The sequence below is a fragment of the Erythrolamprus reginae genome, chromosome 3, assembly GCF_031021105.1.
Source record: "Erythrolamprus reginae isolate rEryReg1 chromosome 3, rEryReg1.hap1, whole genome shotgun sequence".
NCBI lineage: Eukaryota > Metazoa > Chordata > Lepidosauria > Squamata > Dipsadidae > Erythrolamprus > Erythrolamprus reginae.
Window position 1 is genome coordinate 194,248,058 of NC_091952.1, and position 17,243 is coordinate 194,265,300.

The 17,243-nt window shown below is 38.1% G+C and overlaps 1 protein-coding gene across 2 annotated transcripts in view; it reads right to left on the minus strand.

Annotated features, from left to right (window-relative positions):
• Positions 1–256: 256 nt before the first annotated feature.
• Positions 257–17,243, minus strand: part of CDH7 (cadherin 7) — a 166,247-nt gene continuing 149,260 nt past the window's right edge. The window contains exons 11-12 of one of the 2 annotated variants that reach the window (XM_070747465.1): positions 15,223–15,474; positions 257–1,580 (exon numbers count right to left, since the gene is read on the minus strand). In XM_070747465.1, the coding sequence (XP_070603566.1) occupies positions 1,087–1,580; positions 15,223–15,474 (746 nt within the window). In that variant the 3' untranslated portion in view covers positions 257–1,086. The remainder of the gene's footprint in view (positions 1,581–15,222; positions 15,475–17,243) is intronic. The other variant, XM_070747466.1, reaches the window with a different exon arrangement.

A 17,243-nucleotide genomic window follows, 5' to 3' on the forward strand; every position in this document is an offset into this window, starting at 1 on the left:
TATTCAAAAACCTTAGACAATAGTAATGGCTCAGAAGAACAATGACAGCCATGTGTCCTTGTAGCAGTGTTCCTCTTGGAGAGATGAATGGTGAGCTCAATTGCTTTACTATAATTTTTCTACTTCCATGCTTCATTTCCTTCATGTAGCTAAGACTGGAGGAAAAAACAGCATGTTCCAAGCCTCTAACACCACAATGCATATAACAAACCTGAATGTAAATGGAGATCAGAACTCCAAAATGAACATACCTCTCTACATGTCAACATTTTATTTTTTAAAAAATGAAAAAAAAATCTCCTGTATGAATCAGAAGACATAATATTAATATTAATAATAATCAATATATAGACAGCAATCCCCCCCCATACCTACATAGGTATCACAAAACTGTGAGAATCACTTTCCATCTTTTCAACTGACATTTCCTGCAAACAATTGTAGTAAGGCAATGGCATATTTTGCAGATTTTCATTGTAGTCTATTTTCAGAATCACCCAGACATTTACAGATTTTTTTTTTGGACTTAGTAGCCTTTCAAACAAATAGAAGTCACTGTGTTGTATTGTTTTGAGCCAGCAACCTGCATGCAACACTGCAAATGAAAGATGAAACCTTGCATTAGTAGTATACAATATATTGTAATACTATTTTAAATGATAAATGAACTTTTTTCCCTTTTCTTCTACTAAGCAGAGACTCTGAAGTCTCAGCCCAGCAAAATTCAGAAGGCATCTACAGGGTATCATTGGCTCATTTGAGGTCACAGTGCAGTACTTACTCTTCGAGGTTAATTGCCTCTGCAGGTATATGAGATATGAGGGTTGCTATCTATTTGTATATGGCCAAACACCTTAATTTTACCAAAAATGCCATTTGATGTTCACAATTTGTTGTTCAGTGCAGTTCCTTGGCCAATTTTCTAATGAAGATAAGCTTCACCGAGTCAAAGAAAAAGGAAAGGAAAGGGGAAAAAAAAACAAGTTTAAAAAAAGATGGAGAAATATTTACAGATTTTTTTTAGTCCAGATACTGAGTTTCTCTTTCCTTTTTCCTTCAGTGCATTGTCATAAAAAAGTTCAAAGGCTATGAATACAAATTTTCTGGTCCAGTTCCATACATATCTGCAAGCCGTTTGAAACGAGGCCCCCAGTCACTGAGGTAATCATAATTCTGATCAGAGTTTGAACTGACCGAATCTAAAGAGCTGAGTGACTCAGCCACTGAACCATTTCCTTCAAATGCATATGTCTGCAGAGAATCATAGGGTGGAGCGCACGGATCCACATCAGCTTCTTTTAGCCTTTCCCAAATAAATTCCCGAAAAATAACATTATCGGGGATGCTTTTAAAAGATGGTCTGCTCAAGAACTGGATCTCTGGAGTCACATCCCTCCTGATCTTGGTATCACGAATGACGTTGAGGTTCCTCAAGGCAGCCATATCAAATGCCTCGGTGTCCTCCTCGCCACCTCCTTCGTCATCATATCGGACTATATTTTCTCTGATATCTCTCTCTTCGTCTAAAACAAGAGGCTCTTTTTTCCGTCGCCTCATTGTAACAATCAGCAGGACAAGCACTGCAATGGAAAAAGTAAAGCTTTAAGCAAAGTTGAATCAAGCTAATCCCTAATTCATTATGTTCCCCATTCAGAGTAAAACTATTAATAAATTATGGAAGATAAACAGGTTTCTGATGGTTACACAATAATGTTTGTTTGGGATTCTTTTTAGGAAAAAAAAGTCCTTTAAGGTGCCTTTAAAGGCTTTTAGACATAGACAGAATCTATTACTCTGTTCATTCTGATTTAATGCCATCCTATGTATGTTATGCTAAAACATATATTTTAAAGCAAATTCAAGTAGAAAATTACAGCCTCTCTGTCATTAAATATAGGGACATTTCTCTGAACTCTAAACTGCCTGACTAATAAAAGCATGTTTATGTTGTGGTTAGCTCTGGCCCAGCTCCTGCCCCAAGGAATGTGCAGGTGGATGGGGGGGGGCATCCACATGCTGCAGGTCTGTTTTGCTCCCAGTGGAATCTGCCGACAAAGTCTTCTCTGACCAAGGAGGCCTGAGTGACAGGGAGGAGGAGAGTTTGGCAGACAGCCCAGGAGTAGATCAATCATCTGTATCATCTCTGGATTCTGAACAAGAATTAATGACACATCCACGCATGCGTAGAGTGATGCATAGGAAGCAACAGGATTATTACAAGAGAAAATGAGGACACCTGAGGTTGGGTGGGACTGCTGTAATTAGTGCTGCTGCTATAAATAGCAGTGTGTGGGTTTGGCCGTTGTGGAGAATTATCTGATCGTTGTGTTTCATGAATGTCTTGCTGACTCCGGCCTTTGTTTGCTGACTTTTCACCACTTTGAAACCAAAGCAGGGCAAAGTGTGTTTCACTTCATGGAAGAAGAAGGGCTGTGACTTTCTTCACAGCTGCAAGCTAAGTACTTACAAATTGATAAGGGACTTGTACAAACTACCAGGTTGTTTTGAGACGAGTGCTCTTTGCAATACAAAGAGTGCTTAGTTTATTTTGAATTTTGTGATAAAGAACATTGTTTTGAATTTTCAAACGTGTGTGTATCTGAAATTTGTACCTTTGAATTGCTAAATAATAATAATAATAATAATAATAATAATAATAATAATAATAATTAATTAGATTTGTATGTCACCCCTCTCCGTAGACTCGGGTCGGCTGTCAACTCTATTATTGAAGTGTATGAGTACAGATTGATAAAGTATCTGATCCTTGATTGGATAATTCAGCTATCATTAAATAGCTAGCACAAATTGTGGTTCATTAAAAGCATTATGCTTTAATATGCACTATCATGGATCTGTGAATTTTTAGCAATAAGAAACTATAGAGATGTTGATATTTATTGGCCCAGATCTCTTCTCCGGATAGCAATGTTTTTTGACATTTATAATATTGAAGATAATTTCTTTGTGGCTTTAGAGATAGTATATTCACAGAATTACCAAAAATATTTAAATACATAGTCTGTATATACCCATTTAATTATTTGCAGTTAGTATTAAGAGCCAACAAAAACATAATCTAATCACACTTCTCAAATTTGAAGTTATATGTATATATATACTTAAGGAAGACTTTTGCTAAAGATCTAATTATATTATTATGCAAAATAAAAAACCCACTACATTTTACATTTGTATTAATTGAATATTCCTAAACACAATCAACATATTAAGAAAATCCATGATAATCCAAATTGCACTGCGTTCTTTTTAATAATGACATCTTGTCCTTTCGCAATTATTATCATAACAATGTCAAATAGTGGCTCTTAATGTACAATAGGTGCAAGCAATTAAAAATTGATTTAACATCTATAGTATAATTATTATACTAAATACACTTTCCTTTAAATAACATGTCAATGGCTATACAGAAATAGAATAGAATAGATTTGATTTGACACACAAGGAATTTGTCTTTGGTGCATATGCTCTCAGTGTACATAAAAGAAAATATTCATCAGCAGCTCCTTGGGCAGGTTGAGCTTCCTGAGTTGGTGCAGAAAGAAAATTCTTTGATGACGTTTTTGATCTTAAGTGACCATTTCAGGTCTTGAGATATGATAGAACCTAGAAATTTGAAGGTCTCTACTGTTGATACTGTATGTCTAGTATTGTAAGAGATGGTATAGGATGAGAGAGTTTCTCCTAAAGTCTACTACCATTTCTGTTTTAAGTGTGTTCAGTTCCAGATTGTTCAGGTTGCACCACAAGACTAGTTGTTCAAAGTAGTGATTTCATCATTGTCTCGAATGAGACCAAAAACTGTTGTATCCTCTGCAAACTTCAGGGTTTTTTAAATTTTAATGTGCTTAGTATTAATATACTTCTATTATTGTATTATATTGTGTTTTATATTGTTGTATGTCCCATGGGATTGGGCAGCATAGAAGTTGAATGAATGAATGAATGAATGAATGAATGAATGAATGAATGAATGAAGATGGATTATTTGAGATGCAGTCATTGGTATATAAAGAGAAGTGGTGAGAGTACACAACCCAGGGGTGGGTGTGGGTGGGGAATGCTAATTGTACAGGTATCTAATGTAATTTTGTCTAGCTTCACCTGCTACTTCCTGTCTGTTAGGAAGCTTGTGATCCACTTACAAATGTGTTCAGGTACTGCTAGCTGATTTAGTTTAGTTAAAAGAATGTCCAGTATGATGGTGTTGAATGCTGAACTAAAGTCTACAAAGAGGATGCTAGTGTAGGTCTTTGGAGATTCGAGGTGTTGTAGGATGTAGTGCAGAGCCGTATTAACATATCATCTGTCAATCTATTTGCTTGGTATGAAAATTGCAGGGGGTCTAAACTGCAATAGAACACGTTCAGGTCATCTGCCAGATGCTGATTTCCTTCAGCTTGGGAGATGATTTACTGTAACCGGTGATGTTTTTGAGTTTTCCATGTTTGCTGATTCATTTGTTGAGAACTGATTCTTTAGCATTTCAAAGTAGTTTCTTTTTCTTCAAAAACATTCCAATCTGTGGAGTCAAAGCAAGCCTGTATCTTGAACTTTGCCTCTTCAGTCCAAGTCCTCACTGATTTAATTGTTGGTTTTGTGGCTTTAAATCCTGGTCTGTAAGCAGGTACAAGGTGAATCACACAATGATCAGTGGCCCATAACTGCTTGTGGTAAGGAGCAATAAGCATCTTTTAGTTTGTGTAGAAGTGGTCTAGATATTCTTGCCTCTGGTAGGACAACAGACATGCTGAAAGTATTTTGGTAGCTCTTCCCTTCAGTTTGCCTTGTTTAAATCTCCCAAAATAATGACCAGTGAATCAGGTTATTTGGTTTCAATCTCCATAATCTAATCAGCTAGGGTTCTTAATGCCTCTTTTACTGATGCTTGTGGATGTAGGTAAACCACAATTAGGAACAAATTAATCTCTTGAGGAGAATAAAAATGGTTTGCAGTTAATAAGTAAGGACTCCAAGTTTTCATCACAGAATTTTTGTATTATGTTATGTCCTGAGAACTGCTGTTGTTGATATATATACATAAGCCTCCTTCCTTCCCCCCTCTGATAATTCTGCAATCTTGTCTGCTTGAAGTTTCTGAAACCCAGGTATGTGCATGCTATTATTTTCAATTTCCTCATTTAGCCAGGTTTCAGTAAAACATAGGGGAGATGCGTGGTGAAATTCAGAATTGCATCTGTTTAAAAGAAACATTTCATCCATCTTGTTGGCAAGTGAACGTAAATTAGTAAGAAAGATTGAAAGGAGCTGGTTTTTTTTTATAATTCCCTTATTCCTTAGTCTATTTAAAATTTCCACTCATTTACCTCTTCATTTCTGCCATCTGCATTTGTTTTTGGTGATCCATAGTTGCTGGGAAATGGTTTCTTCCTGTATTAAAAATCTCCTCCGTGTTTGTAAACACAGGTGGAGGTGAGATGAGCAGAGAACTGCTTTTTAAAGAAATGTTTGTTAATTCTTAGCAGATGGTCTCTGGAATATGAAGTCCATTGAGAATTGCAGGGAATAGTAGAAGATAAAGAAACCATTTGAGAGCATTTCACCAAGCAGCCTTTGTCAGCGCCATCTTGGATCATAGCCAAGACAAGAAAGACAAGAAACCCGGAATAAAATAAAGATGATAACTGGTACGTATTTTCCATGAGTTGGAAAATAAAAGATTACTGTAGGGATTCATGGAGTAACTATATCATTCTGCATAAGACTGGTATGATTCCAATCAGCCTTTAAGTTTTATAAAATAAAAAATGAAAAAATAATATATTTATAACGTATTTCAAATCCAGCCCCCCAATACATGCTGCTAGGGTTTTCTTTCTTTTAAAATTACTTTTGACTATTCCAAGTTACTAACTATGCCATGTAGCAAGCAGTTAATCTGTTCATTACGCCAGTGAAAATGTGTTTTCACACTGTGACATGTTCAGCAGACTTTATCTGGGGAGTTAAATACCTGCTAATAAGTGCAAAATATATGAAACTTAGTAGATTTATCTGCTGAGAGGTACAATAAAAAGCAAGATAAAAAGAATGTTTTATGCAGCTTTGCCTTGCACAGCTCATGATTGCTTGAAGCCAAAGAAGAAGAAAAAGTCCTTTGAAATGTTAAACAATTTAGCATATAAATGACTTTAAAAGAATATTAATTTCTAATCACTTCAACTGTTCTTGTACAATAATTTTTAACCTCTATCTGAATAAAAGCTGTATGAACAGCCATGCAAAATCAATGGCAATGCTGATCAATCTAGTCAATTTTGCTTACAATGTACTAATTGCAGGATTTAAATGGTAACTATTTTAAAATAGAATTATAAAATTAACAATGATGGCATATTTTGGGGGAAAAATAACAGGACCAGCCAACACTAGTTTTAAAATAAGATACAGCTGTGGGGGTGGGGGTTAGCAGAAAGGTGACAAAGAATTTGTGGTACTTTAAAGACTAACAGTTACATTAATCATCCTTTCTCCCTCTATATTCTTACTAGTGCATTGTGATCAGGGGTGAAGTTAATCAGGTTCTGACAGGTTGTGGAAATTTTTGAGTAGTTCAGAGAACCAGCAAATACCACCATAGTCAGGTGGGAATGGGGATTTTGCAATATCCTTCCCCCAAGAGTGGGAACGGAATGGGGATTTTGCAGTATCCTTCCCCTGTAGAGAGATGGGAATGGAGATTTTGCAGTATCCTTCCCTTGCCATGCCCACCAAGCCACATCCACAGAACTGGTAGGGGAAATTTTTCAATTTCACCCAATTGGGATCATAAGTTTACCTTGTATAAAAATAAACATATAAGCTTTTATGGGATTCTTATTAGTGTTAAGCTAAACAAATAATGAAATTCACAGACAGAATTGTTCATTATTTTCATTGTACAAAATTTCTTTAGGCTTCAGAACAAAATATTCCAAATTTGTTTTTGGCTAACTTAAAATTATTTGAGACCTATCTTCACCAAAACAAAGATAACTGAAGAAAAGGAAGAAGGAATCTAAGTAATAAATATGTTATAACCTAATGTGTCTCCATCTTTCATTTACCTGAACATAAGGGCACAAGAACTTGCTTGAAATGATACCTATAGTCCAAGAGGACAGAGAGTAAAGTTGTTTTTTCCAAGTAAGGAACATATCCCGTAAGGAGGCAAATTTAATGTGACAGGGCTGGATAGTTATTGTTGAGTACTAAGTGTGAAAAAGAGTCACATGTCATTGTTTTCAGTGCTGTAGTAACTTTAAACGGTCACTAAATGAATCATTGTAGATGATCATAACACATTCCCAAATATTAAAGGCTTAAGAAAGTCATTGAAGCTTCAATTCTAAATGGTAGTCAGTCTAACATTTCTCGATCAACAATTCCCAATATCTGAAGCAATGTTGGCCATCTGATAGGAATTCAGTAGTCCAACTCACTGAAGCGTGTTCTGAATGGAAGATTGTAGATGTTATTGAAGTCTAACTGCATAATGGTGTTTAGATTTATATATGCATGGATTTATATATGATATCTCCATTAGTTTAATATGAATATGCCAACTTTGTAGACCATTTTAAGTGATGAGTGGAAGACTTATCTCTGGTATTATAATATTCTCCTCACAAAATATAGCTTTGACTAGCTAGCTAGATACTGAAAATCATATCTTCATTTCTATTTATTAAATTTTAGATTAAGTTACATAGATTTTTTATAAAAAAACATTGCAACAAAGATTTTATTGATTGCTCAATAAAATGCAGTTTCAGAACGTGAATAATAATAATAATAATAATAATAATAATAATAATAATAATTTATTAGATTTGTATGCCGCCCCTCTCCGAAGACTCGGGGCGGCTCACAACAAGCGATAAAACAATATTGTACAGGCACAAATCTATTAAGAAAAAAAAACTAAAAACCCTATCAATTTAAAAAACCAAACAGCACATACATACCAAACATAAATTATAATAAGCCTGGGGGAAAGGTGTCTCAAATCCTCCATGCCTGGCGGTATAGATGGGTCTTAAGAATAATTGGTCTATTTTAGATTTATATATGCATGAATTTATTTATTTTTGACATATTGTTTTATGCCAATAGAAAAGAGTATCTATAGTTCAGGACTGGGCTCTGGAATTCTTCCTGCTCTTTGAACTTGATTGTTTCCTGATATACATTTGACTACTCAACTATTATTTGATTCTCCTAAAAGGTAATATTGTATAAAAAGGAAAATCCTACATAAAAATTAGATATAAAGGGTTCATGCAGAACTGCAAAAAGTCACTAAATTGTCTTAAAAAACAAATCTAATAACGTTTTATTTCAAACTTTGAAGCTGGAAAGGTAACAATTATAGCACAAAACTAGGGGAGAAAACTTAGTCCTACTCCTTACAATACAGCCCCATGTATTGTAATACAATGACGAACACACTCAAAACCATAGAAATGGTGGTAGACTTTAAGAGAAACCATCCCATAGTACCACCTTTTACAATATTAGACAACACAATATCAATAGTAGAGACCTTGAAATTTCTAGGTTCCACAATATCTCAAGATCTAAAATGTCAAAAAACCTAATGTCAAAAAAGCTATCAAAAAAGCACAACAAAGAATTTTCTTTCTGAGCCAACTCAGGAACTCAAACTGCCCAAGGAGTTGCTTATACAGTTCTACAGAGGAATCACTGAGTCTGTCATCTGCACCTCTGTAACTGTCTGGTTTGGTTCTGCAGCCCAACAGGACAGACACAGACTTCAGAGGATAATTAGAACTGCAGAAAAAAACAATTGCTACCAATATGGTTTCCAATGAGGACCTGCATATTGCACGAGTCAAAAAGAGGGCTGTGAAAAGATTTACAGACCCCTCACATTTTGGACATAAACTGTTTCAACTCCTACCCTCAATATGATGCTATAGAGCACTGCATACCAGAACAGTTAGACACAAGAGCAGTTTTTTTCCTAACGCTATCACTCTGTTAAACAAATAATTCCCTCAACACTGTCAAACTATTTACAAAGTCTGCACTAATGTTAATCTTCTCATCATTCCCATCACCCCTCCCACTAATGACTGTTTGATTGTAATTTTGTTGCTTGTATCCTTACGATTTATATTGACTGTTGCCTAATATGATTTGATTGTTTACTTGTACCCTATGATTATCATTAAGTTTTGTACCTTATGATTCTTGATGAATGTATCTTTTCTTTTATGTACACTGAGAGCATATGCACCAAGAAGACAAATGATTTGTGTCCACTTGATCAATAAAGAATCCCATCCCCCTCTCTCTTTCTTTATTTGTTCTCATAACCATTCAGTCAATAGCCACTAAAATTTACTTATTCCTGATCTGAAAAAGGACTTAACATCACCCTCTACAATTCAGGTATCCTATGTGAAATATTGATGTATATCTGGAAAGTAGGTCAACTAGACAGCACTATATTCAAGTGCAATAAAATTTGGTGGCAAGAAGGTATGGAAAAAGAGAGTTATTGGTATGCACAAAATTATAACTAGAATATTAAGCAGGTATTCTAAAAACATTATAACTACAATATTTAGCAGTTATTATTTTTATGCTTCTTTGATATTAACTGAAAAAATATACTGCAATTTTATTATTTTTATTTAAGATAAAAATATTAAAGATTTTCCTCATTTCTCTTTAAAAAATTTGTATAATGTAAATGAAATGACACACATCATAACAATTTTCATTTTATTTTGTAAATTGCAAAATTTCAGGATTTTACTTATGTTTTATTTGACCCCAGGCAAATAATATAAAATCAGATTTTCAACTTTAAAGTTTTCAATTACAATTATACAATTACACTATGTAATATAAGTTTATGGAAAATTATGAAAACTGGAGTCATTTCACGATGCTGGATTTGCATGGCAGTAGCACAAGCAAGAATACTTTGAATGATGTTGGAATTGTTTGGAAAAATGGATTTAATCTTTATTCTATATCTAATATTTTATACTGTCTCCAATATAACTTGGAATTCTCAGCCAAGTTCAATCTGCCTTCAAATCTGCTTTAGTGCCAGTTATGTTTCTAGAACTCATAGATTTACTGTAATATATCAACAATGAAATGTGTTTGTGAGCTTTAATAAGGTAAAGGGCCATCTGGAGATCTGAGTCTTTACCTTTATCATTGCTCAGCTCAATAATTATAGTGCTCGGTAAAATACTGTCATCTTAACTTTTATATCTAATATTTTTGGTGGAAAGTATTTTTAAGAACCTGTACTATTGGAAACAGAAAGTTAGAAAATTGAAAGTTAGAAACACTGAGAAAGCTAGCATGCTTAGGAAAAAGGAGTTTCATTTTTGAAAAGGTTAACCAAACAAAAGCAAGAGTTATAATGAAATCTGAATTTGGCGCACCACCTGTTGAGAGCTAATTCTACAGTCAGTGAGCAACTAGATCAAAATAAACCTTATTGCTGTAAAAAGAAAGGACAAAAAGGAACAAATAAATCCCAATAAAGACAAGGAGCACGTTCTCTATCATTTAGAGTGGAGATAAGAATTAAATGTACATTGATACCTCGTCTTACAAACCCCTCGGCATACAAACTTTTCAAGATACAAATCCGGGGTTTAAGATTTTTTTGCCTCTTCTTCCAAACTTTTTTCATCTTGCAAATCCAAGCCGCCGCCACTGGGATGCCCTGCCTCCGGACTTCTGTTGCCAGCAAAGTGCCCGTTTTTGCACTGCTGGGATTTCCCTGAGGCTCCCTTCCATGGGAAACCCCACCTTCGGACTTCCATGTTTTTGTGATGCTGCTGACAGCGGAAGTCCAGAGGTGGGGTTTCCCAGCAAGGGCAGCCTCAGCGAAATCGCATCACAAAAACACGGAAGTCCGGAGGTGGGGTTTCGAGGACTTCTGTGTTTTTGCAATGCTGCAATTTCGCTGAGGCTCCCCTTGCTGGGAAACCCCACCTCCGGACTTCCGTTGCCAACGAAGCACCCATTTTTGCGCTGCTGAATAGTAAATTCTAGGGGTATTGTCTTTCTACTTCTTTCAATAAATATTAATTATCCTTGGATTTTCCTATTGGTTTATCTAATTGGTTCCATTCCAGTGGTGGATTGCTGCTGGTTTGGACCGGTTCTTTAGAACCAGTACCTCTGACTCCAAGCCGAAAGCGAACTTGTTCTCCTTATCCATGAAAGTGGGTCCACCCTCCCTTTGGTTATACTGCACCTTTATCTCTGCTTCCGAAGCCCAGGTGATCAGGGGCAGCATATTGAATTGCTGCTTCGCAGCTGTTTTCTGTGCTCCTTGACTTTTTGTAACATGGAAGGTTTTTTTAAAAAAGTACTGAGCATTGCAACTACAGATGCGAAAAACGTGCACTTCCGTTGCAATGCTAACCATTGGGGAAAGTAAGTAGAACCTATTTCTGTTCCAGTCCAGTTTATTTTATTTTTTTTTATTAATAGAGTTGAAAGGGACCATTAGGTCATCGAGTCCAACCCCCTGCCTGAGCAGGAAACCCTACAGCACCCCAGCCAAATGGAAGTCCAATCTCCTCTTGAAGCTGTCCAGAGTTGGGGAGTTCACCACCTCCCCTGGCAGGCAGTTCCATTGGTTGATCGGTCTGACCGTCAGGAAGTTCTTCCTTATTTCCAGGTTGAATCTCTCCTTGGTCAGCTTCCAACCATTGTTCCTCGTCCGGCCCTCTGGTGCCCTGGGGAATAAAGAGACTCCCTCCTCACCGTGGCAACCCCTCAAGTATCTGTAAACTGCTATCATGTCCCCTCTAGACCTTCTTTTTTCTAGGCTGTCCATGCCCAGTTCTCTCAATCTCTCTTCGTAAGTCTTGGTTTCAAGTCCCCTAATCATTTTGGTTGCTCTTTTTTGCACCTTCTCCAGAGTTTCGATGTCTTTTTTGTAGTGAGGTGACCAAAATTGGATGCAGTACTCCAGGTGGGGTCTGACCAGGGCATAGTAGAGTGGTATTAGTACTTCCCTGGTCTTGGAGCGTATTCCTCTGTTGATGCAGCTTAGGATTGAGTTGGCTTTTTTGGCTGCTGCTGCACATTGCTGACTCATGTTTAGTTGATTGTCCACCAAGACTCCAAGATCTCTTTCGCAGTCACTACTGCTGAGTGGGGTATCTCCCAGGCTGTATGTATGTCTAGGGTTCTTTTTGCTGAGGTGGAGGACTCTGCATTTGTTGGTGTTGAACCTCATTTTGTTGGTATGGGCCCACTGTGATAGTCTCTCTAGGTCTTCTTGTACTCTGAGCCTGTCCTCAAGGGTGTTGGCTACCCCCGCCAGCTTGGTGTCATCTGCAAATTTTATTAGTTCCCCTTTTATTCCCTCGTCCAGGTCGTTGATGAAGATGTTAAAGAGTACAGGACCCAGGACAGAGCCCTGTGGTACTCCACTGTCTACTTTTTTCCATGTGGATTTGGTGCCGTTGAGGACAACTCGTTGGGTGCGGTTGGTCAGCCAACTGTTTATCCATCTACATGTGTAGTAGTCTACTCCATTTTTTTCTAGTTTGTGGATTAGGAGATTGTGGTCGACTTTATCGAAAGCCTTACTGAAGTCCAAGTATATGAGGTCCACTGAGTTGCGTTGGTCAACTGACAGTTACCAAATAAAGGCTGAAAGAGCCTAGAGGTGAATACAATGTTATTTTCTTAGGATAGTTTTATATTTTAGTACATGGGCAATTTTTGATCACCAGGAAGAAGTAGAACTTTCAATGAAGAAATATGCAGCTTATCTGAATTGCTATGCTTGAGAAAGCAATGTACAGTATCTTTAAATATTCCTGTAAATCTACAAGTTACTGTAATTTCTTCCATTCCATATATAATTGTTTTGTTTAAGAAATAATTCTGAACAAGCAGAATTCTATAATGACCTTTGAGATGGAAAGCATTATGGAAATAGATCATTACAGAGGGTGATTGGAAGTTTCTAGTCTGACTGATTGTATGCAATGTGATAGAGCTGTGGAAAGTTTCAGTTCAAAGTTTATAATATAAATGGGAATGTTTCCTAAGTAGATAATGCAAAATGTACTCCAGTAAAATAGGAAGTTTAGATTAACTTTGGACAAACTCTGTTTGGTGAGAAATGTCCAGACCTTAGCAAACCATAATTACAAAATAAATAAAACACTGGACAATAACTGAACAAACAAAGATTACTACAGTTCAGAGCTCACTGTCTACACTTAGGAAAATGTAACCCATCTTAGTGCTTCCTTAATATACAGTGAACCCTCGATCATCGCGAGGGTTCCGTTCCAGGACCCCAAGCGATGATCGATTTTTCGCGAAGTAGCGGTGCGGAAGTAAAAACACCATCTGCGCATGTGCAGATGGTGTTTTTACTTCCACCGCCGCCCGCCCTTCGCTCCGCCCACCCCGGGGTTTCTCCAAGCGCGCGCGCATTGCTGGGGCCGCTCCCCAGCTGGGGAGCGGATCTGGGGTTTCCCCAAGCGCGCGCGCGTTGCTGGGGCCGCTCCCCAGCTGGGGAGCGGATCTGGGGTTTCCCCAAGCGCGCGCGCGTTGCTGGGGCCGCTTCCCAGCTGGGGAGCGGCCCCCAGCAACGCGCGCGCTTGGAGAAACCCCGGCTCCGCTCCCCAGCTGGGGAGCGGCCCCCAGCAACGCGCGCGCGCTTGGGGAAACCCCAGATCCGCTCAGCTGGGAAGCGGAGCTAGGCTGCCCCAAGCTCGCGCGCGCCGCCCGCCCCGCCCATGCTGTTGCCGGCTCCGCTTCCCAGCTGGGAAGCGGAGCGAGGCTGCCCCAAGCTCGCGCACGCAGTGGAGCTAGGCTGCCCCAAGCTCGCGCGCGCAGCGGAGCTAGGCTGCCCCAAGCTCGCGCGCGCAGCGGAGCTAGGCTGCCCCAAGCTCGCGCGCGCAGCGGAGCTAGGCTGCCCCAAGCTCGCGCGCGCAGCGGAGCTAGGCTGCCCCAAGCTCGCGCGCGCCACCCCGCCCGCCCCACGCTGTTGCCGGCTCCGCTTCCCAGCTGGGAAGCGGAGCTAGGGTGCCCCCAAGCTCGCGCTCCAGCCCACCGCCGCTGGGGTCTTACCGGGGCAAGAGGGGGAAGACCCAGGGAAGCCTCTGCCCGGCGGGGAAACTCCACCATCTACGCATGCGTGGAAGGGCACGCATGCGCAGATGGTGGAGTTTACTTCCGGGTTGAAAACTAGCGAAATAGCCCTTTCGCGATCCTTGAGGACGCGAAACTCGAGGGTTCACTGTATTGCTTTTCTACCATTTTGCTAATGTAATTCAGTTCTAAGTAATCTATCTATCTTTTTAAAAAGAAAGTGGCATGATTTGAGTCTAAAATTTGTACATTCACATCAGTGATGGTTTCTAAATGAGATCACCACTGTTTTGTCTTTGCACTTGTGGGTGATGCTTCTGTGATGCTTCTAAGAACTGGTTTGAACTGGGAGCAACCCACCGCTGATTAATATAGATCCCAAATAAACTAATCTGTGATCAGATATAATGGTTTTCTAACAACCATAGATTTTGATGCCTATTGCATCAGATAAAATAAGATTGCATAATCACATGTTATATGCTGTGTAAAATGACCTGATAAGAATTCTGGCTTCTTTCAAATTCAGTTCACATTGTTGTGTCTGTCTTTTAAACATTCAACTGGCTGCAGGATATATGAATTTTTTTCCCTCCCATTATAGAATTTCCACCCAAGGTCATCAGATATCATTACCATCAGAACTTGTGAAATGCTGTTCCATCAATTTAAACACAATAATACCACTGTCTGATTTTTGATAAGGCTAAGAGTTCTTGCTATTTATTTTTGTAATTATGCATCTTTATTTCTTGTATTAATTCTTACTCATACTGAATGACTGCTCCAAAAAAACCAAATAAGTTATTTTTTTTTTTTAAAAAATAGATATTAGAGGAATTAAATGTTATAAACATCAGATGCAACCACCTCTACTGATGTTAAGCAAATCTGGACCTTTGAATGAGGTGATATACAAATTATAATTAGATGATACACAAATACAAATCTATTTTCTGTCCCTATATGTCTTGCAATAAAAAAGACAATAATTAAGAAATGAAAATAATAATATTCCACTTATTTTGAAGAGGGGTTGTTCCCATCAGTGAAGAAAGCACATAGACATACCTAGCAGTGTCAACACGCAAGCCAGGATTGCTATCAGTGCTCCAGTACTCAGTCCAGCTGGCAAGATGTAGGCCTCTGCATTACATGTTTGGGCAATGCCATCTGCATCGCAGTCACAGACTCGAATCGTGAGTGTATTGGTGCTACTCAGGGAAGGTGAGCCACTGTCTACAATGAATATTGGCAAATAATAAACGGACTGTTCTTGCCTTCGAAAGCCATTTCGTCTGGTGAGTATAGATGCTGTATTGTCTAGATCAAGGAAAAGACAAAACGGAGACAACATTTTCTTAAAGAAAAAACATCTTCTTTCTAAGATTAATTTTAATAGTATCTTAGTTTGGCAATATAAATAAATATGCCCCATAATTTACAAGTACAAAGGGCAGTCCCTGGAAGTAAGCATAAAGTCTGAAACGGCCCTTTGTAAATAATTAATAAAAAGATTTATTCCTAATCTCGGATTTTAATTTGCTAATTGAACTATAATAAATTTTCCACTTTTCCTGATGGCAGATTTGAAATTTTAGGCATTAATACAAGGACAAGAAAGACAGTAGAAAAGGTTGAAAGTTCTTGCTTCAACTGTGCTAAGGATAGTGAAAAAGTGTCTTTAGATATGTTGTTAAAATACAATTCCCAGCAACCCCAGTCAGTTAATGATTGGATGCTGCAATCTGTAATTCAGTAATACCCAGAGAGCCATAATTTTATATCTGTGATTTATGCCCATTATAATTGGTCCAACTGAGATACAGTTCCACTCTCACGTGTTCACATAAAATCCCTTGGATTTTTTACTTGGAAGTATGTAAGTCATGGGTCATGACATATATTTTGCCACTTGTTGCTTCCCAGCCCTGGTGGAGACCTATGGTTCATGTTCCTCTTTTTGGAAATGCAGGGACTACACATATAAAATACAATTTGAGTCATTTTGCATGGCCTGTTCAGGAATGTTCTGCAATTATACTGTCAGATATAAGTAAACAGAGGCAGAATAAGTAACCATTTTGCTTCAACTTGTCTTTGGTGTTATGGAGTTGATCCTCTTCAGGCAGACCTTTACCTTATGTAAGAATTATTCTTGGCTGTCTACTTAGGTGCCAGATCCAAGAGAATGAAGTTAGAACTCTTACATGGAACTAATTTTAAAAGCTTAACATTCAGGCAGGGGGCCCAGAAGCACTCAGTACCAACAAATGTAGGCAAAGTTAAAAGGAACCTTAACGAAGCTGCCAGTCTTTGGCACCATTACAATGGAAAAGAATCAGACAGCTTTTGTTTACTGTGGAAACCAGATTCTTTCACTGATGAAACCTGATTTTGAAGGGAAAGTTGCCCATTGATAAGAAAAGCATTGCCTATTGTTGGTAAGTTGCCCGTGGTTAGCAAAGCAATACATAATAGTCTCTTTTTTTTCTTTTCTTCAGCAGTGCTACTCTTGTCCCTGCTATTCTGGGTTTTGGTGCCAGAGACCTCCCTTAACGGTTTTAGCAGGAATGTTATATTTGTTTAATATGGGAGAATGTACCCAGTTGTATAAGAAGCAAGAGTAAGCATAAACTGTTCACAGTAAAAGGACTAAGTAATAATCACAACTGCAATGCTAAATTGGCAATGAAATAATAATAAAAAATAGCGTCAATTTTTCTGTAACAATTACCTGCAATTGACACCTACTCTGTAAAAATAATAATAATAAGGGAAGGGATTGCCTTTCTTTATGATGCATTGATGCATTGCCTTTCTTTATGAGCATCTCAAATGATCTCCAAAAGGGATTGCTACTAATTTACATAATACTCCTGAGTCTTTGCTTAGGGAGAAACCTTGCATGCAGAAATACAGTGATACCTCGTCTTACAAATGCCTCATCATACAAACATTTTGAGATACAAACCTGGGGTTTAAGATTTTTTTGCCTCTTCTTACAAACTATTTTCACCTTACAAACCCACCGCCACCGCTGGGAGGCCCTGCCTTTGGACTTCTGTTGCCAGCGAAGCACCTGTTTTTGC